Source organism: Cebus imitator, unplaced genomic scaffold (assembly GCF_001604975.1).
Source record: "Cebus imitator isolate Cc_AM_T3 unplaced genomic scaffold, Cebus_imitator-1.0 Scaffold103, whole genome shotgun sequence".
Lineage (NCBI taxonomy): Eukaryota > Metazoa > Chordata > Mammalia > Primates > Cebidae > Cebus > Cebus imitator.
Genome location: NW_016107418.1, coordinates 4,103,301 through 4,125,646, shown reverse-complemented (window position 1 = coordinate 4,125,646; position 22,346 = coordinate 4,103,301). Strand labels below are relative to the sequence as shown.

At 38.9% G+C, this 22,346-nt stretch overlaps 1 protein-coding gene and 1 pseudogene across 2 annotated transcripts in view; both read right to left on the bottom strand.

The window, feature by feature from the left end:
* The window catches only part of USP12 (ubiquitin specific peptidase 12), a 104,185-nt gene that overhangs the window by 16,609 nt on the left and 65,230 nt on the right, over positions 1-22,346 (bottom strand). Inside the window, exons 3-6 of one of the 2 annotated variants that reach the window (XM_017537521.2) lie at positions 20,290-20,372; positions 14,190-14,419; positions 8,390-8,466; positions 8,189-8,272 (exon numbers count right to left, since the gene is read on the bottom strand). In XM_017537521.2, the coding sequence (XP_017393010.1) occupies positions 8,189-8,272; positions 8,390-8,466; positions 14,190-14,402 (374 nt within the window). In that variant the 5' untranslated portion in view covers positions 14,403-14,419; positions 20,290-20,372. The remainder of the gene's footprint in view (positions 1-8,188; positions 8,273-8,389; positions 8,467-14,189; positions 14,420-20,289; positions 20,373-22,346) is intronic. The other variant, XM_017537516.2, reaches the window with a different exon arrangement.
* LOC119472532 lies at positions 20,018-20,136 on the bottom strand (annotated as a pseudogene).

The following is a 22,346-nucleotide window of genomic DNA, read 5'->3' as shown; positions in this document are numbered from 1 at the left end:
TTTTTTTTTTTTTTGAGACGGAGTCTTGCTCTGTCGCCAGGCTGGAGTGCAGTGGCGTAATCGCGGCTCACTGCAACCTCTGCCTCTCTGCCTCCTGGGTTCAAGCAATATTTCTGCCTCGGCCTCCCAAGTAGCTGGGACCATAGGTACATGCCATCATGCATGGCTAATTTTTGTATTTTGAGTAGAAATGGGGTTTCACCATGTTGGCCAGGATGGTCTCAATCTCTTGACCTCGTGATCTGCCCACCCCGACCTCCCAAAGTGCTGTGATTCCAGGTGTGAGCCTCTGTGCCCGGCCTCTAGTATATATTTTCATTGTAGTTAAAAAGATAATGAAATTTATAAGCTCAACCATTTACATGTAAGGTACAGCAGAGTTATCTACACGAACATTATTGCATAGCAGATACTTTTCATCTTCCCAAAGTGAAAGTCTATACCCACTGAACCACCACCTCCCCTCCACCAGCCCCTAGCAACCACCACTCCACTTTGTTTCTATAAGTTTAACTATTTTAGATACCACATATAAGTGGAATCATGCAGAAATGCCTTTTCTGACCAGCTTATTTCACTTAGCATAATGTCCTCAAAGTTCATCCATGTCATACATAATTTTCTGCTTTTTTAAGGCCAAATAATACCCAACTGTATGTATATACTACATTTTCTTTATCCATTCACCTGTCAATAGACATTTAGGTAGCTTTCACCTCGTGGCTATTGTGAAAATGCTTCAGTGAATATGGCTGTGCAAATAACTCTTCAAGATCCTGTTTTAAATTAGTTCAGGCACATACCCAGAAGTGGGACTGCTGAAGCATACGGTAATTCTCTATTTTTAATTTTCTGAGAACCTCCATACTGTTTTCCATAGCAGCTGTACCACGTTCCTACCAATACTGCACAAGGGTTCTAACTCTAGTCAACACTTGTTATTTTGATTTTTTGATAGTGGCCATTCTAATAGGTGCAAGGTGATAGATACACCATGTGGTTTTGATTTGCATTTCTCTGATAATTAGTAATGTTAAGCATCTTTTCATATGCATGTTAACCATTTGTAAATCTTCTTTGCAGAAGTGTCTATTCTAGTCCTTTGCCCATTTTAAATTGGATTGTTTTTGTTGAGTTGTAGGAGTTCTTTATATATTTTGCGTTTTAACCCCTTATCAGTTTACTAATATTTTCTACCATTCCATATGTTACCTTTTCACTCTTGTCATTTTCGTTGATTTGCAGAAGTTTTTAAGTTTGATGTAGTCCCATCTGTCTGTGTTTGTTTTTCTGGCCTATACCTCTGTAGTCACATCTAAGAAATTGCTGCCTAATCCAATGTCATAAAGCTTTCTCCCTATGTTTTCTTACAAGAGTTTCAGCCGGGCACGCTGGCCTGATGCCTGTAATCCCAACACTTTGGGAGGCTAAGGTGGGTATATCAAGAGATCAAGAGATCAAAACCATCCTGGCTGACATGGTGAAACTCCATCTCTAATACAAAAATTAGCTAGGAATGGTGGCGAGTGCCTATAGTCCCAGCTACTCGGGAGGTTGAGGCAGAAGAATTGCTTGAACCAAGGAGGTGGAGGTTATAGTGAGCCAAGATCACACCATTGCACTCCAGCCTGGCAACAGAGCAAGACTGTCTCAAAAAAAAAAAGTTCTATAGTTTCAGATCTTCCTTTTAGATCTTAAGTCCATTTTGAGCTAATTTTGTGTAGGTGATGTAAGGTAAAGTTTCAACTTCATTCTTTTCTGTGTGGTTATTCAGTTTTCCCAACACCATTTGCTGACGACATTATCCTTTCTCCACTGTGTATTCTTAGCACCCTTATTGAAGATCAGTTGACTGTACATGCATGGTTTTATTTCTAGGCTATTTTGCTTTACTGGTCTATATGTCTTTAGGCCGGTACCATAACTGTTTTAATCACTGTAGCTTTGTAATATATTTTGAAATCAGGAAGTGTGATGTCTCCAGCTTTGTTCTTCTCTCTCAAGAATGTTCAACTATTCATGGTCTTTTGTGATTCTGTATGGGTCTTTGGGTGGTTTTTCTATTTCTGCAGAAAATGCCACAGGAATTTTGATAGGGACTGCACTGAATCTATAGTTTGCTTTGGATAGTATGGACATTTTAACAACATCTTCCACCCACAAATATAGGATGTCTTTCTATTTATTTGTATCTTATTTAATTTCAGCAACATTTTATAATGTTCAATATATAAGTCTTCTGCCACATGAGTTTATTCCTAAGTATTTTATTGTTTCTAGAACTGTTTTTTGTGTGTGTGGTGAAAATATATACATATATTTAGAACTAGCCAGCAGGATGCAGTTTTGATTATCCCAATTTTGTTGGCAACATCCAAAGCATCGTAATCAGGAGCCAGTGGAAATACGCCTTCTTCTCTCCATCAGGCCGAATCAGGGTGCTGACCTTGGCCACATCAATGTCACAGAGCTTCTTCACAGCCCGTTTGAGGTGGTGCTTGTTGGCTTTAACATCCACAATGAACACAAGTGTGCTGTTGTCTTCTAGCTTCTTCACGGCGGACTCAGTGGTCAGCGGACACTTGCTGTTGGCACAGTGGTCAAGCTTGTTTCTCCTGGGGGCGCTCTTCCAGGATGTTCTTGGGCTGCCAGACGGTGGGTGACGTGGAGATCTTCTTTTTGTTTGTTTGTTTGTTTTTTTTGGTGGCTGTGAACACCTTTCAACACTACCTGCGTGGACTTTAAAGCCTTCGCTTTGGCTTCAGCTTTAGGAGAGGCAGGAGCTTCTTTCTTTGCTTTCGGCACCATCTTGTGAAAAGGGCTGTTTCTGATACTATTATAGATAAAATATTTTCTTTCTTTTTTTTGAGACAAAGTCTCTCTCTGTTTCTCAGGCTGGAGTGCAGTGGGGCCATTTCAGCTCATTGCAACCTGTGCCTCCCAGGTTCAAGTAATTCTCTTGCCTCAGCCTCCAGAGTAGCTGGGATTACAGGCATCTGCCACCACACCCAGCTAATTTTTGTATTTTCAATAGAGATGGGGTTTTACCATGTTGCCCAGGCTGGTCTTGAACTCCTGGCCTCGGGTGATGTGCCCACCTTGGCTTCTCAAAGTGCTGGGATTACAGGAGTGAGCCACCTCATCTGGCTGTCAAATTGATTCTTTTTTTTCAGTAAGAACTATAGTTTGTATACTCAACACAAGCTTATCCTATTATTCCAAGGCTGAAAACTATAAACTTTTAAAGCTTGTAGAGACCTTATAAGTGAGCTCATCCAAGTAAAGATCAAAAATGCTAAATGAGGCTGGGCGCGGTGGCTCACGCCTGTAATCCCAGCACTTTGGGAGGCCGAGGTAGGCTGATCACAAGGTCAAGAGACCGAGACCATCCTGGCCAACATGGTGAAACCCTGTCTCTACTAAAAAAATACAAAAATTAGGTGGGCGTGGTGGCACGCGCCTGTATTCCCAGCTACTCAGGAGGCTGAGGCAGAAGAATTGCTTGAACCCGGAAGGCCAAGGTTGCAGTGAGCCGATATTGTGCCACTGCACTCCAGCCTGGCACCTGGCAACAGAGCAAGACTCTGTCTCAAAAAAAAACAACAAACAAAACTAAACTAAATGAATTGCTCAATATCACACCATAAATTATCAGAAAGGTTGATACTAGATCCTAATGAGAAATATGTAACTTCTGTAAAGTTGTCTTTCCAGGAACTTATTATGCATAATTTATCCTACAAAATGTCCAAAAATATGTGGGGAATGTGTGTATATACACACAAAACTGTTCATCAAAACACTGTTTATAACAGTGTAAAAAGTCTGGTAGATATATGGTACTAAGGTACATTCGTACAAAAAAACAATACTATGGAGCAGGCGTACTGGCTGGCTCCCGTAATTCCAGCTACTCCAGAGGCTGAGGCAGAGCATTGCTTGAGACCAGAAGATCAAGGCAAGGCTAGGTAACATAGCAAGATCCTGTCTTTAAAAAATAAAATTCAAGGCCAGGCACGGTGGCTCATGCCTGTAATCTCAGCACTTTGGGAGGCCGAGGTGGGTGGATCACAAGGTCAGAAGTTGGAGACCAGCCTGACCAACATGGTGAAACCCCATCTCTACTAAAAATACAAAAATTAGCTGGGCATGGTGGCAGATGCCTGTAATCCCAGCTACTTGGGAGACTGAGGCAGGAGAATGAAGTGAACCCAGGAGGCAGAGGTTGCAGTTAGCTGAGATCACACCACTGCACTCCAGCCTGGGCAACAGAGCAAGACCTTGTTGCAAAAATAAATAAATAAAAATAAAAATAAAAATTAATAAATTAGTCACGGTGGCACACATCGGTAGTCTCAGCTACACAGGTGGCTGAGGTAGGAGGATCATTTAAGCCCAGGAGTCTGAAGCTACAGTGAGCTAAGACCACCACTGGACTCCAGCCTGGGTGAGAGAGAGAGAGAGATCTTGTCTCTTTAAAAAAAAAAATACATATATATGTATATTTTATATATGTATATATACATGTATATACATGTATATATGCATATATATGTATATATATGCAGCACCTCCTAAGAATGATATAAAAATATTTCTTCATTGACATGGTTGCAATTTTTGAAGTGAAAGAAGTTTCAAACTCATATATAAAGTTTGACAACATTTTAGGGACTATGCGTGTATATACATACACACCTTAAAAATCTAAGATATATACAAAAATGCTAACATTTTAATCCTTTTATAGTGATTCTTGATTTACACTTATCTGTATTTTCTAATTTATTTACAAGGAATATACATTCTTCATGTATTTTCTAATACATTAAAATCTCATGTCTTTAAAACAAAGAGCTCAACTTTATAGACAATTCTCAATTACTCACATAATCATCATTCTAGGGGAAGGGTGGCTTTTGCTCACAGATGGGCCTTCCTCCCTATAGTCAGTAAAGTCTGAAAGTTGTACTTCTCTTAGCTACATTTAGTCCCTGACTCTTAACTTATCCAGCAGTCTCAGGTACTTTCTATTTTTTTTTTAATTTTTTTTTTAAACAGTCTCACTGTCACCCAGGCTAGAGTGCAGTGGCACAATCTCTGCTCACTGCAACCTCCACCTCCTGGGTTCAAGCGATTCTCCTGCCTCAGCCTCCTCAGTAGCTCGATTACAGGCATGTGCCACCATGCCCAGCTTATTTTTATATTTTTAGCAGAGAAGAGGTTTCACCATGTTGGCCAGGATGGATGGTCTCAATCTCCTAACCTTGTGATTCACCCATCTCGGCCTCCCAAAGTGCATTACAGGCATGAGCCATCGTGCCTGGCCGGTCTTAGGTACTTTCTACAGCGTTTTCAGGATGAATGTAATGCCTCAGTCCCTATCCCTCTGATTAAACTTAACTGAGGTGCTCCCCATCACAAGCACTAACGGACAGAAACAATGAGTACTTAATCTGTTTTGATTCTGTGGTCCATCACCAAAAACACTTCCCTTCCTAGGAAATATGTCTGTGTGCAAAACAAAAATATAATCATTTAAAAATCTGAGCTTTTCCCTTCCCTTAATGAACAAATCAGTTCAACTATTTGATGGGGCCAAATAACACAGACATCTAGGAGAGGGGGAAGGCCAAGCAGAGGGGAAAGATATGTGGGGTGAGTTTGTGTGTATGCACGCATGGGGTGTGTGTGTGTGTGTGTGTGTGTGCAGGATGTGTGTGTATGGATGTGTGTGTGTGTGGGATGTGTGTGTATGCATGCATGTGCAGGTTGTGTGTATGCGTGCATGTGTATGTGTGCGTGTGCAGGTTGTGTGTGTGTGCGTGTGTGGGATGTGTGTGTGTGTGTATGCATGCATGTGCAGGCTGTGTGTATGTGTGCATGTGTATGTGTGCGGGTTGTGTGTATGTGTGTATGTGTACGTGTGCATGCAGGGAGCAGAGGAAGAGAGAATAAGCTGGGATACCTAAAGGTGCACTGACTCAATAAGTAAATGTAGTGAGGATAACGGCAGCCAACGGTACTGTTGGAGAAAGGAATTACAAATATCATGGGGGTGCCTGTAACAAGATACCAATGTGTATTCATGGTTTTCCAAACAGACAAAGAGATTAACAGATGGAGAAAAGAAATAAATGCAGGTATAAAAGTGTGTGTGTTATCTACAAATACTCATCTATCCTCTAGCTCTGCTCACTAAGGGGGCTCGAGAATAATGACATTCCAACAGCAATGAGCACAATGATACAAGGTCCTAGTTTTTCATACTCCCCTAAGAGAAATCAGGGCTCCTTGGAGAAATGGCTTGTTCCAAGTAAGGGCAAAGAAAGGCCAAAATGAGCCTGAACAGCTTGAGTCAGAAAGGAAAGAAGTATTGGAGAACGATGGGGCACATCAAGAAGAGAGGAGCCAGCTTAGAGGAACTCCCCCTGGCCAGACTGGGGATAATGTGAGCATGGAAGCAAGATGCTAATAGATGACAATCCACTGAATAAAACAGGAAACTCTGGGTCCACTGTAAGATTTTAAAAGTGATTAAATTGCAAGTTTAATACAGAAAGGAATATTTATAATCTCAAAATACTTCTACACAAAATACTCCTAAATTACAATGAGAAAAAGTGAAGATTAACAGTGAAGAACTCTCGAAAACATCTGGGGAACATTCACTTAAGTGTTTGGTAACAGCCGAGAACAATAATGGGAGGTTCAGAAAAGGATTCACAGGGCCTCAAACTATCCTTAGAAAGGCCCCCTTGCATGGACGGTCCTTTTAGCATCTGGAAACTTGAATTTAGGACATGTTCCCACCATTCTCCAAAATGTTAAGAGTGTCTCGCTGTGAATAAATTGTTTGAACAAACAAGAGAGTTTATGCTGAACTCTTGCTTTCTTCCTGGGAGTCTGGAATTTGGGGGCATGGTAGGCAGAGGGTACCTATGTGACCGGCCTCCAGTAAAAACCCAGGGTACTCCATCTGTAATGAGCTTCCTGTATGGCCACAATTCAATGTGGGAAGAATTAAGTGTCTTGTGTGGCTCCACTGAGGCAGTGACTCCTGGACGCTTGCTGGCTTTCCCTTTGCTGACGGTGTTTTGTATCCTGTCCTTGTAATAAATCTTAGCTGTGAGCACGCCTGGATGTTGAGTACTGTGAGTCCTTCTAAGAAATCACCTGTCCCAGGAATGGTCTTGGGGATACTCCAACATATGGCACAAATCAAGTCACACATAACAGCACATGATGAGAAAAACACTGTAAGATTCCTGTTCAAGATACATAACCTGAATCTAATCACAGGAAAACATGAGACAAACTCCAATGAGGGACCTTTTGCAAAATAACTAATTTATGATTTTCAAGAGTCAGCATCATTAATGTCAAAAAAGGACTGAGAAACTGTTCCAAATTGAAAATGACTAAAGAGACTGAATGCTAAATGTAATGTGTAATTGTGGACAGAATCCTTCTATAAAGGACATTACCAGGACATCCTGTGATACCAAAATAAGGTTTGCAGTAACAGTAGCATGTCAGTGTTACTTTCCTGATTCAGATGGATGTGGGCACATAGAAAAACGTCCCTGTGGCTGGGAAATACCTACTAAAGTGCTGGTGATCATGAGGTTCGTATCAGTAACTTACTTTCAAAGGGTTTAGGGTAAAAAAACTTTCTTGGTACTATTCGTGCAACTTTTCTCTGAGTTTGAGATTGTTTTGAAATAAGAAGTAACAATGATGATGATGTTTTTTATTCCATTTCTTGACACCAAACCAGTCTTACAATAACACGCTAAGGGAACATACAAGATCCTATGTAGGAAAAGCAGAAACGGGGTTGTGGAGACGGGGAGTGGGGAGTACTTTCTCCCTCAACCCTCTTAACCAAGAAAAAAGTTTACATCATCAGGAAAGCCTCAAAGCCAAATATTTTAACTGTACTGGTTTATGATGATTAAATAATCTCTAGACATAGAAAATCACTTGAGTGTACAGGGTTTTTGTCAAAAGAAACATCAAGTAGAATATCATTTACCAGGTAATACTTAATAAACATTAACTGTCAGTGACATTAAGAATTTTTACTCAATGTAAATTTTCCTAGATTGCTTTTCTAAGCTATCTACAACATCTATTGCAAAAAAAAAAAAAAAATCACTTAAAAATCCATAAAGCATTAAATTACCGTTTGTGTGCTTCCTGTTTGCTGCGACACTCTTCACAGTAATACTTGTATTCACTGCATAGAGTTTCCGTGTTGCTGAAACCCCTGTGAGAAATTCAAAATAAATTTATTTTGTAGATACCAGGAAAGCATGTACCCATTAAAAAATATTCCAGACTAAAAATAATTATTAAATTTCAAATTAAATAATTCTACGTGTACCTTAAGCAGTGAGTAATTGATGTATTTTGTTCCACGTCAACAGAAAGGTCTAAAAAATCTTCATCTTTGCTGCTTATCTGTAAAAATAGTGAATTTGTCTTTGATTTTTTTAAAATACTAGTAAACCAGTTCCCAATTAACAGAATTAAATGCATTCTATTATAAGTAGTAAGTAAACAATTATTTTCCCTCAAGTTCAAAAGAAAACTACTTAATTGGATTATTCAAAAGGACACTGAATAAATAACCCGTACCAGATGTACAAGTAAAACGCCAAAGCACACTTTTGACTGACTCTCTCTTTGGCAAAGGTTAGTATGATGTGAGATTTCATGACTTTCCAAAATCTTTGTGTTAAAGTATGAAACAAACTGTACCGTATACACTGATTCTTAAAAAAACATAAGCCAAGACTGAATGAAAATGCTTCAAACGGGACATGATATCTGCATTGTTTTATCATTAAAAAAGTTAGCCCAAAATGTTAAATTACATTCTTCATTTATGACTGACATCCTCTTAAAAACTTAATATAAAGTTTTGTTTGATTTATAGGTAAATAATCTTATAAAGTTATCACTTGCTCATGTGAACTGGAATGGGACAGAATTTTAGACATAAATTTTCTTAGCTATTTCTTTCAGCAAGTCCATCCTGAAGGTACATGTGCAACAGCAGATATGTCTGGCTCAGCTCCCTGTCTCTCATCCATCCAGTTAAGCAAATGATTCCCCCCCCCGCTTTTTTTTTTTGTTGTTTTATGATACGGAGTCTCACTCTTGTCGCCCAGGCTGGAGTGCAGTGCCGTGATCTCGGTTCACTGAAAACTCCACCTCCTGGGTTCAAGCGATTCTCCTGCCTCAGCCTCCTGATTAGCTAGTATTACTGGCATGCACCACCATGTCGGGCAAATTTTTGTATTTTTAGTAGAGATGGGGTTTCCATGTTGATCAAGCTGGTCTCAAATTCCTGACCTCGTGATCCACCCGCCTCAGCCTCCCAAAGTGCTGGGATTACAAGTATGAGCCACCGCGCCTGGCTGCTTTCCCATTTTATACTGCATCAAGGTTACAAGCTCAGTAAGTTGTCAGAGATCATGTGGCCAGACATATTACGTATTTATGCAAATATAAGTAAACTAGGGTACTGTGCATAGCATATTTTATAGATAGTCGAAGGGAGTTCCAATGGTGATTTCGACTTTCCTTGATGTCAACATTAAGCTAACCATAGGACCTACACTTCTCTAAGATGCCATTCCACTGTATGATGGAAGATATAGCAACACTATAAGATAACTGACCTGAGTCTCAAAAAGTCCAGTGAAAAAGAAGGGGGAACAGACAACTCACAGAGAAAAAAAGAGAACATGATAGGTTTAAGGAAAACACATCAATTTTATAGAAAATTAGGTAGGGAGTCAAGAGATAGTATGGCAGAGGTAGGCTAAAGCCAGATGAGGCAGGAGTTTACATACAAGCTATAGAGAAGCAAAGGTTACACAGTCTAGTGTTTCTCAAAATAAATTTTGTATTCCTCAAAATGAAGTCCTCAGACACTGCCCCAGGGGTCTTCATTTGAAATCTTCACTTTTATAATCATGTAAAAACCTAGACACAGGATGCTCTAGATCACCTGGGTGCATGAGTTACTACACTTATATCTGCAGTTGGGTTGGTGCCAAAAGGTCACCAAGCAAGGCAGTATTTCACTTTTCAAAGTGGTTGTGAAGACATCTGGATGCTACTGGACTAATATGTCCCAATGTCATGTCATGTATAATATGGGGAGATCCCAGTCTAAATCTCAGGGAAGAAGTCTAGGCTTGAGATTGGGACTTGAGACTCTTCAGCACATGTAATAATAAAATGGAACATGATCCTCCCAATGCAGAGTGAGAAGCAACTGACAATGAAACCCTGGGGAACACCCACATTTAAATAATGGAAAAAGAGAAGCCAAGGAATGAGACTGAGAAGGGACCCTCATAGAGAACACCAGAAAAGAATATTATAGACACCAGCTTCCTACCACCTGAGACATGACCAATTGCATTTCTAAAATATAAGCATGAGCTCCTCCAGGAAGCCCATCTCTCACCTGCCCAAATCCTCACTCCCACCTGGATTAGGTCTACCACTCTCTGTCTGGCATGGTGTCCTGTGCATATACATACAATAACACACTGTACTGGAATCTCCTGAACACCGGCTCGCCAGTCTTCATTACCTATGAGTATCTTGAGATCAGAGGCTTCTGTCTTATTCATCTTTTACCTTCTTTTACCCAGCATAGCTGGTGCTTAGCACCCCCAAAAATGAACACTTATATATAAATCTAACAAAACATGCAAAGCACTGATATGAGAAAGAACTGCCAAACTCCAATTTAAGACATCAAGGAAGTAGTAAATAAGAGGAGACAGTGCATGTACTTGGATAAGACGACTCAATTTTGTCAAGACATCATTTTGTTCCAACTTGATCTATAGGTTCAGCAAAATCCTTATCAAAATCCCAGCAAGTTATTTTATAAACTTGATTCTGAAGTTTACATGGAGAGGTAAAAGACCCAGAATAGCCAACAAAATATTGAAGGAGAAGAACAAAATCAGAGGACTGACATTACCTGACTTTAAGATTTACTCTAAAGCTACGGTAATCAAGACAGCGTGGTAGTGGGGAAAGAACAGATACACAGACCAACAGGACAGAAGAGTGCCTAGAAAGACACTCATACAAATAGAGTCAACTCATATTTGACAAAGAAGCAAAGGCAATTCAATGGAGAAAGAATCGTCTTTTCAACAAATGATGCTGGAGCAGCTGGACATCCACATGGCAAAAAAATTAATTCAGAACAAACCTTATAATATCTTATATAGAAATTAACTCAAAAAAAATCACAGACCTAAATATAAAATGAAAAACAATATAATTCCTAGAAGATAACACAGGAGAAATTCTAAGAAACATTTAGTTTATTGATGACATTTTAGATGCAACACCAAAAGTACAATGCATGAAAGAAAAAGTTGGACTTTATTAAAATTAAAAACTAATACTTAAAAAACTAAAAACTTCTCTGCTGGCTGGGCGCAGTGGCTCACACCTGTAACCTCAGCACTTTGGGAGGTCAAGGCAGGTGAATCACCTGAGGTCAGGAGTTCGAGACCAGCCTGACCAACATGGAAAAACCGTCTCTCTACTAAAAATACAAAATTAGCCAGGTGTGGTGGTGTATGCCTGTAATCCCAGCTACCTGGGAGGCTGAGGCAAGAGAATCGCTTGAACCCAGGAGGCGGAGATTGCAGTAAGCCGAGAATGTGCCACTGCATTCCAGCCTGGGCAACAAGAGTGAAACTGCATCTCAAAAAAACCACAAAAAACAAAAACAGCTTCTGCTCTGCCAAAAACAGTGTTAAAAGAATGAAAACAAGTTACAGACTGGGATAAAATATAAAAGACTTAACCTGATAAAGAACTAGTATCCAAAATTATACCCAAAAAAAGCCACTTAAAAATTCAGCAATACTCAAAGAAAACAAACAGCCTGATTAAAAAATGGACAAAAGATCTGGACACATCACTAAAGATATATAGATAGACAGACACATGATAAATAACCAGACAAAAAGATGATCAACATCGTATGTCATTAGAGACTTACAAATTAACATGAGATACCACCACTACACACTTCTTAGAATCACCAAAATCCAAAACACTGACAACACCAAACGTCAGCAAGGATGTGGAGAAACAAGAACTCTTACTCACTGCTCGTTAGAAGGAAAAATGGTACAGCCACTGTGGAAGACAGAATGGTGGCTTCTTACAAAATTAAGTATACTCTTACCAACCAATCCAGTAATCATGCTCCTTGATATTTACACAAAGTAAAAACTCACATCCACACAAAAACCTGCACGCTGCTGTTTACAGCAGCTTTATTCACAATTGGCAAAACTTGGAAGCAACCAAGACGTCCTTCAGTAAGTGAATTAATTTTAAAAACTGCAGCACATCCATACATTAGAATGTTATTCAGTCAAAAGTAAAGGAAATGAGGTACCAAGCCACAAAAGACATGGAGGAACCTTAAATGCATATTGCTAAGTGGAAAAAGCCAATCCAAACAGGCTGCATACTATATTCAACTACACAATATTCTGGAAAAGGCAAAACTATGGAGGCTTTATAGGACTCTTAGCTTTCTTGCTTATAGACCCTCTTTTCCAATGTTATTAAACCCTAGCAGCGGAACTTTCATAGTAAAGACGAGATCATAAATGCATGCTAAATCTTGGGCAAGATTTTGATGAGAAGGGAAGTATTTGTGTCTCCCCCCAGACTGCCTACTAATTGCAAAGAGATTAAAAAAAAAAAAGTCATCATAAAGTAGAGAAATTGGCCTAGCACGGTGGATCATGCCTGTAATCCCAACACATTGGAAGGCTGAGGCATGTGGGTTGCTTGAGGCCAAGAGTTCAAGCCTGGGCAACACAGCAAGACCCTGTCTCTCCAAAAAATTTAAAAACTAGCTAGGGGTGATGGCATGCACTGTAGTCCTAGTTACTCAGAAGGCTGAGGCAGGAGGATCACTTCAGCCAAGGAGTTTGAGGCTATAATGATCTATGACAGTGTCACTGCACTAAAGCCTAGGCAACAGAGCAAGAACCTGTGTCCAAATTAAATCAAGTGGAGGAACACCACCACCTTGACTGGATGATCAAAAATAAATTTCACCAACGAGAGGCAGATGGATACTGTGTGCCTACAGATGTGATACCCCGAGAAGAACACAACACGAACGATGTATTACTCTAGCCATGAATGCATAACCTGCATCTAATCAGCAAGAAACATCAGAGAAACAAAATATGAGAACATCTGATTTTAAAAAGGTGGGGGAGGCATATTCTTAAAAAATGTAACTGTTATAATGACAAAAAAAAAAAGACTATGGAAATGTTTCAGGTTAAAGAAGGCTAAAGAAACAACTAAATGCAACGTCCACCTCTAAGTTGGATCCTGTACTGAACGGGGAAAATGCTATAAAGAGTATTACTGGCCAGGCACAATGGCTCACCCCTATAGTCCCCACAGTTTGAGAGGCCAAGGTGGAAAGATTGCTTGAGCCCAGGCATTCAAGACCAGGCTGAGCAACACAGTTAAGACCCTTGTCTCTAAAAAAATAAAAATTTAAAAATAAGCCGGGCATGGTGTCACATGCTGGTGGTCCCTGCTACTCATGAGGCTGAGATGGGAGGACTGCTTGAGCCCAGGAAGTAGAGGCTACAGTGAGCCAAGATTGGCCACTGCACTCCAGCCTGAATGTAAAAATTTTCCAGCTTCATCCTTACGAAGTGTCCAGCAAATGAAATATTTTCCCCTTGTTGAGGGTACACTATATGCTTTAGTTTTTATTCCAACAATGGACACTGAAGGTAATCGTAGAAAAAGGAAAAACAAATTAATATGCCTCCCTGATCTGTATAATCCTATGAGATTATGTCCTAAGACATAATTTCCACAACATGGTTCTATGGTCTCCTAAACTGAAAGAAAATCAAACAGTTCAATCTACAGTAAGCATCTATCACCTCAGGTATTCATTGTCAATAAGCAATATTACATTAAGAGTACAGACAGATTCCTTTCAACTAAAAAATATATCTTTAACTCCTATATCTAAGAATTACAACTTTCAATTCATCTTCCATCCTCTCTTCCACAAATAATAACCTTTAATGTAATGATTCAATTTTTTTCTACACAAAACTGTATGATATACTTACAGTTTCACAAGTAAGACATCTGGTTTCATTAGTTAATGTTCCCTGAAAAATCTCATGAACCCACGTTGGGTCTGGTGTGCTGTTATTATTTTCATTATCAATATTACCATTAGGTAAGCGACCATTTTGCTTTTCCTGCTTTCTCTCTTCTTGTAAAATATCAGCAATTGTGTTTAGTAGGTAATTTAAGAATTCATGGGCATCTTGTTGCATGTAGTTGTCAAAAAGCTCTAAAAATAAAAACATAATATTAGAGAATTATTTCAGAATATATAACTTCATGAAAAACCAATTTATAAAAGAATATCTAGTATTGGATCAGAACTAAAATATAAATGCACAATGTTTTCGTAAGGTGTAAAAAATAACTTTCACATCTAAAACTTTCATCTAAATTTGGGGAAAATAAATGTAAAATTAATTAAAATCTTATTTAAAAATACTACTAACTGATCCATGAGAAAAGGGCAAAACCTATCCTCATATATTAGCATAACAGATACTGAGAATTTAAGAGGAAATTGCTTATTAATTTATCTAACCTATTGTTCCACAAATATTTCAACATGGCAACCTTTAAAGAAGAAGTTGGACAACGCTTTGCCAATGCCAAACCAACTGCTTAAGAACCACAAAGTTTATCAAAAATAAATTACTGAACCATACATCCCAGAGATTCTGATTTAGTTGGTAAGGGGTGAGGCCAAAATGTGGGGCTTTTCAAAGCTCCTCCAACTAACTCTGATGTAGAGTCAGGTTAAGAATCATGTTATCAAGAATTATCTATGTAATCTAGATAATCTCAAGTCCCTTCCAAATGTGAGATTTTATAATTCCATGAAATGTTCTCTGCAGTTATACAAATGAGTAAATATAATGGAAATACTGGTGGTGCTAACATCAAGTGCTTTACCCTGTGCTTGGCAATGTAAAACTCTACCACAGAACAGTAAGGACTTTAGAGGTAGCATTTCATTTGATTCTCAACACTCATGTAATATTGTTATTAACTTTATTTTTATACATGGAAATGGGATCAGAGAGGGTAAAGTCACACTGCCAAGAAATGGCAGACCCAGGATTCAAACTGGGCAGCCTGACTCCACCATGCCACACACAAAGTAATATCCAGTGTGGGCCCACACATGAGAACATACATGAATTATTCAATAAAATGCATTGAGAAAAATAACCTATTTAGGAAATTTTTAGATCCTCAATGTACATTTAATAAATTCCAGAAAGATTTTACATTTTAAAAATGAATGCATATAAATTTAGAAAAAAGTTCAGGGAAAGTCTAAGATAAAAGCAATTAACAATTACATTTTAGAAGAGATACAGATATAAAATTAAGTTCTGTGTATTAGAAATCTTTTAAAAGGTTAAAAAAAGTGAAACCTGAAAATTATTAACATTATAACATATAAAAGAAAATCTCATATAAAAATAACCAAAGTGGGCAATGGACTTGCAATCAACAATTTATAAGAAGAAAAAACAATAAAAAAGCTAAGAAACATGAGAAAATGTTCAATACCATGGGAAGAAAAAAAAAAACAGGCCAGGTGCAGTGGCTCATGCCTATAATCCCAGCACTCTGGGAAGCCGAGGCAGGTGGATCACCTAAGGTAAAGAGTTGGAGAACAGCCTAGCCATGATGGTGAAACCCTGTCTCTACTAAATACAAAAATTTCACCGGGCGTGGTGGTGCATGCCTGTAATCCTAGCTACCTGGGAGACTGAGGCAGGAGAATCGCTTAAACCCGGGAGGTGGAGGTTGCAGTGAGCCAAGATGGCGCCATTGCACTCCAGTCTGGGCAACAAGACCAAAAACTCCATCTCGAAAAAAAAACCCCGAATACCATCTTTCTTTGTAAAGTTATTGTAAAAATAGAAAGGGAACGAGTGAAGCTATTTATGGGGGGGCACAGCTGCTAGAGCAAGGCTGTCTGGGTTGGTGCTATGGTTCTACCTCTAACTGTATGTGCGGCATAGGCAACTTATTCAACCTCCCTGTACCATAGTTCCTCATCTGAAAAATGGGGTTCACAGCAGTACCTACACCTCACAAGGCTGGTAGGAAAATCAAAAGCACTCAGAACACAACAATAGGTTTTGTATTCTGATCAACAGCAACCACAATAATAAAATTGGCAATATTACCACAGGCTGAGTATCCTTTATCCAAAATGCTTGGGACCAGCACTGTTTGGGACTTTAGACTGCTTCAGATTTGGGAATATTTGTATACACATAATGAGATATTTTGGGGGTGGGACTCAAGTCTAAACATGAAATTTGTTTCATATACAGCTTGTAGCCTGGAGGTGACTTTATATTTTTAAATATTCAGTACAGGAAACTAAATTTGTGTACACTGAACTATCAGAAAGTAAAGATGTTACTAACTCAGCCACACAGTGGCATCATGCAGCTCAAAAAGTTTCAGATTTTTAGATTAGGGATGCTCAACCTATATTATTGTTGTTGCTACTCAACAGAATACAGAACACATCAAAGACTGACTACATAAAAATTAAGAACTTCTGTATGGCAAAGTCAACATAAAGGAAGACAACTGACATATAAGAAGAATTATTTGCATGCTAATATCTAGACTATGTAAAGGGTTAATATACAGAATATTTTTTTAAAAAAACCTTTACAAAACAAGAAAAGAAAAAACCAATTTAAAAAACTGGCAAAGGAAAATAATAGACAATTCACACTAGAAATACAAATGCCTAAGTAATACATGACAAGTGATTGGGAAATAAAAATTAAAACAATGACGAAATATCATTTTGCCCATCACTTTGGCAAAATAAAAATTGACTTAGCGTCCATCCAGTGTTAGCTTGAGTGTGGAGAAATGGACATTCTCAACCATTGCTGTTGGGGGTATAAACTGTTACGTCATGTTGTAAAGGCAATTTTGGTAACACATTTAAAATAATGCAATCTAGTTCTCCCAGGTAGCGATGCCAGGTAAGTATCTGTGCATGTACTGAAACAAGCATAAATCTGGATGCTTATTTATAACAGCAGAAGTCTGAAAATATCCTAAATGTTTATCAACAGGAGAATGATTTATTTAAATTATGCTATAATTTTGTTAGGGAATGCTGGGCAACGGTTAAAATGGAAGCAGCTCCATATGAATTAACATGGCAAAACTTCCAAGACAGGAAGCAAAACAAGGATGCTGAACATGTGTGGATCCCACTCATGAAAAACAACCGGCTGGGAGCAGTGGCTCACATCTGTAATCCCAGCACTTTGGGAGTCTGAGGCAGGCAGACCACTTGAGGTCAGGAGTTCGAGACCAGACTGGCCAACATGGTGAAACCCCATCACTACTAAAAATACAAAAATTAGCCAGGCATGGTGGCAGGCACCTATAATCCCAGCTACTTGGGAGCCTGAGGCAGGGAGGTGGAGAATCGCTTGAGCCCGGGAGGTGGAGGTTTCAGTGGGCCGAGATCGCACCACTGCACTCCAGCCTGGGCGACAGAGTATGACTTGGTCTCAAAAAAAGAAAAAGAAACAACCACCATAAGTCCCCATAAAATGTAACTCTAGCTTCCTATTTGGAAATATATATTTAAATGCATAGAAAAGGTTTGGTAGGATCAGCTTATTTCAAAGGAAGATGAGACTGAGGAGCAGGGGAGAAAGCATAGCACTCAGGGAAACTTCTAGGTTTGTTTGGTACTGAAATTATAAGAATATATGCATGTATTATTGTATACTTAAAATAGAACCTTCCATACAAAAACTCTACTGCCTTGCTCCCTATCACTGCCTGTTACACATTCTCTTATTTTTTAAGAGATGGGGGTCTCACTATGTTGCCCAGGCTGATCTCCAACTCCTAGGTGCAAGCAATCTGCCTGCCTGTTGCATATTATTCATATCCAATTACTTCCCAAGCCCTTTCAATTTTTAAAGTTCATTTCCTGCATATGTCTAGTCTGTTCCATTTCCATTTAAATCTACTTAGTTCATATCAGCTCCCTTCACTTAACCCACTAAGTCTCCTTTCCTTCAGTTTCACACTGCAAATAGACAAGTTTAATTCAGAGACCCTGAATCTCTCCCTAAGAATTTTCCCTGACATCTCTTGCATTATATGGTAAAATTCACAATACATTCTTCATGTTCATCATTTAGTTATTTTCATATATCCAAATCCATTCCACAAATTTGAGTCTCAAATCAAACACAATAATATTAAGAATGCAACTGAAGCCACTTTTGTTTCTCTGCTGTAAGTTTAGCCTGAGGGACCCATTAGCCTTTAGCAAACTCCCCATGTTATATTTAAGAACAAGAAAAGTCATGAGTTCTAAGAGTTCGGTATTAGCCTAAGTGGACTTAACAACTAACTGATCTTGAATTTGGTACACTGTGTGGGTTTTTGTTCACAAGAGACAGTAGATCTAAAGCACTGCAACCCCATTCCCTTCTCCCTGCTCAGAGCAGAAGTCTCTGTAGCCTCCGCCAACAATGAGACAGCTTGCAACTCACAAACCTCAGCAGTCCACTCCATCCCTCTGAGGCCGGGCCAAGTCGTGCATAGAACCTCACATGGCTCCGCCAGCTGGAAAAGTCTAGACCACAGCTGAGCTAACTGAAGTAAATTATCTAACCTTGTCCCTCAATGCAATAATCTTCCATCCCTGAAAATAATAAACACTTCACCTCTCAACCGCAATCTCCTATCCTCTACTACTCTCATTTGCTTATTGTACCTTGTATTTCCTTTCTTGTCCTTGGGATTTTCTTCGTTGCTCCTTCAAGGTCCTGCATTCTGTTTTCCCTCATCTTATCAACCTTCCGCATTTTCTGGTTCCCTGCTGCTACTTGCTCTCAACCACAAAAGTGCCCAAGATCCGGCCGTACTATGACCCTCAACCCTCCTTTCTCTAAGGCCATCTCCCAGCCTCCTCCTCACCCACTGATGGCTTGATTCACAGTTTCTCTCTCCACTATGCCTCCTGCACCAACCCTGACACCTCAGTGTCTAGGCAGGTTCCTGACGTATATGCGCCTCAATCCCTTACAATTCAAGAACCTTTATCTCTCACTCATCCACCCATTTCTGGATCACAAATCCAGAACCACCCACTGCAAACAGATCCACTATGTCAAGGAGTGGAAAATAATTATGCTAAAGTTGAGTTGAGGGTCTTAAGAAAAGTAGAAACCAATTGGAAAGGTCCTTTAGTCCTAGAGGAATCTAAAAAGGATAACCAGAAAGGACTAGTAAAAAAATTTTATAGGCACTGCTGAAGACCTAGTTAAGGCTGGAGATGATTAGGTCACCACAGTGGCTACCTACATACTGGCTTGATGCCACAATCTCAAGTGGTCTAATTTTTCCCTGGGGGGGGAAAAAAATTATTTTAGCATATACATGTTTTTCAAAATAATTACTTTCTAAGCAAAAATGTACAAATGTTTTTGCTTTTTAAAAATTTACATCATTTTTTTGGATGCTCTTTTAACACTGAGCAGTGACTTCATACTCACAAAAATACCTCAACTGACTTGCATGCTCTGGAAATAAGATGCAAAGCAAACAAAAAAATAATCTTTAAACTTTTGTTGAAATATTTCTAAAATTATTTATTGTCCATTTTCCAGAGTATATTAACTACGCCAGGATCTTCCTGCAACTGAAAGCAGCCACTATAGTTTTAAAAACAACAACCAGGACTGCATAAACAGCAAAACACTGATGACTGACCTCAGGACAATCCCTGTGAACTGTATTATATTCATTTTTTATTTTATTTTTTTTATTTTTATTTATTTTTTATAGCCTACAGCATCCGATATTCCCAGGTGGTCTCCCATCCAAGTACTAACCGGGCCGGACCCTGCTTAGCTTCCGAGATCAGACAAGATCGAGCGCATTCAAGGTGGTAGGGCCATAGAGTTTATTTAGTCTTTAAAATCCTGGTTTTCTTATGGTTTGCTTTCTTCTTTGCTAAGTAGCATAATGGGAAAGGTAGACTTCAAACTTGCTTGGGAAATTAAACAATTTCATTCATTCATTCACTCATTCAATAAATATTGAGTAAGCACCTACTATGTGCCAGGAACTGGATTATGTGCTGGGAATACAATGGTGAGCAAAAACAAATGGGTTCCCTCCGTCATGGAACTGACAGTCTAGTGGGAGAGACAGACAATTTCATTATTAAATAAATGTATGATTATAAACTATCGTCCTGATATAGCTGCAACATTAATGCAAAAAAAAAAGAAAAACAAAATCACTGCTTAAAAATAGGTTATGTTCTCCTCATAATTCAGAAATAGCTATACCTCTCATTACACAAAATACCATTTATGCTTTTTTGGAGAAAAATAATTGTTTGAAATGAATATAAGAAATCATTTACTCAAATATATTTAATAGGTATTATTTGTGGAAACTAAAATGTCCTCACTTGACGGAGACCAAGACTTAAATACATCTGTTTTTTGTATCTCTCCACGGCACATGAAATACTGCTATGTCCGTGCAGGTTCCTTAAGAACAAGGACCCTATCTTTCTCATTCCCTGCTGTATCTCCAGGACTAACAATGGTGCCTGCCACATAATGAGATGTATTTCCCATTTTTTAATGAATGAATGAATGGATGGATGGACAATAGGGATTGAAACCGCTAAGATGATGACAGACTTGCCCCCAGATAATAACTTAAATGACTGACACTGCTAAGATTCAGTGAATCAGAGCACACGGCTACAGATGCCAGCTGATATGACCCTCAGGCCCACCTTAAATGATGTCAAACAGTCCAGCTGAGGGTCAACTCTAGCTAACACAATCAGATCACCAACCTATGCTGTATTTCTTCCAAAACAGTAGGCCACCCAGAGGCAGTACCTGCACGCCTGTAAGCCGATGGCTCCGTTTGCTACCTGGGTACTGCAACAGCCTCCAGCTGATCTCCTGCCTCAACCATGCCGCCTGTGCCCACCCCTCAGCCAGAAGGTCTTCTCATGCAAATCAGAACATATCGTCCACCTACTCAGAACCCTCTCATGGCTTTCCAAATAAAACCCAAGCTTTAGGCCCCAGCTTTCCTCTCTGACTTTATCTTCATCTTATTCTACTCTTGCCATGCTAATTTGCTTGCCCTCCCTTACGCACTCAGGCAACCTGCACTTTCTCCTTACTGATGGCAACATTTTTGCCTCAGATCTTCAAATGATGTATTTTTCTCTTCAAATTTCTGATCCAACCACCAATATATGAACTAGCAGCTCCCTCATCCTCCGTCCCCTTTCTCAGTCTTCTTTTTATCGTGGCAGTGACACATTACATCACACAACTGATGGCTGTCTGCTTCCCCATGAGGGTGTAAGGTACTGGACAGCATATTTCTGTATCATCAGTTCCTAGACAGGGTCTGGCACACAAAAGGAAATATATCTGTCATAATTAGTTTACTCAAACACTCAGCTAGCATCCATCCCATCAGCAGGCAGCATGCATGGAGCCAGTATTGCTGTACTCTGTGTAGGAGCACAGTGCAACAGTCCCCTTATGCTATGATTAGGTAACATGAGTTAAAATTGTAAAAACAAAAATTTGTTAATAAATAGAAATTAAAATCAGTTCTTTCCAGGGACATCAAAAAATTAGTAACATAAAGCAATGGTGGTTAAAACAATATGGAGCTAATATCTATTGAGAATAAAAGTTTTTAACATAGTATAGAAGGAAATTAATTTAGTAAGAAACAGCTAACAGTGAAAGTTCGTGGAAATACTGAAAGGAGTAACATACTTTCCAAAGATTTAAAACAATCAAAATCTCAGAAGATAGGCAATGAATAATATGTTAAATCCTCTTTGATTTGTATATTCTTCTCTACACAATTTTCAAGGGAAAATTCAAAAGCCAAAAACATATTTCAAAACATATTTGCAAATGTCAGCAACATCAAATAATAAAAATGCTTTTCTATTAAAAACATGGCTTTTCTATTAGGCATTACTTCTGAAGTTTAGAAAAATGAAGCAAAACTTATAAGAAGATGGGCTTGGAATAAATATTTATTCTGGACTCAGTCTCTTTCAAAGAAGTATTTAAGAACTCTATTGTGTTACCAATTCAATCTGCCTAAAT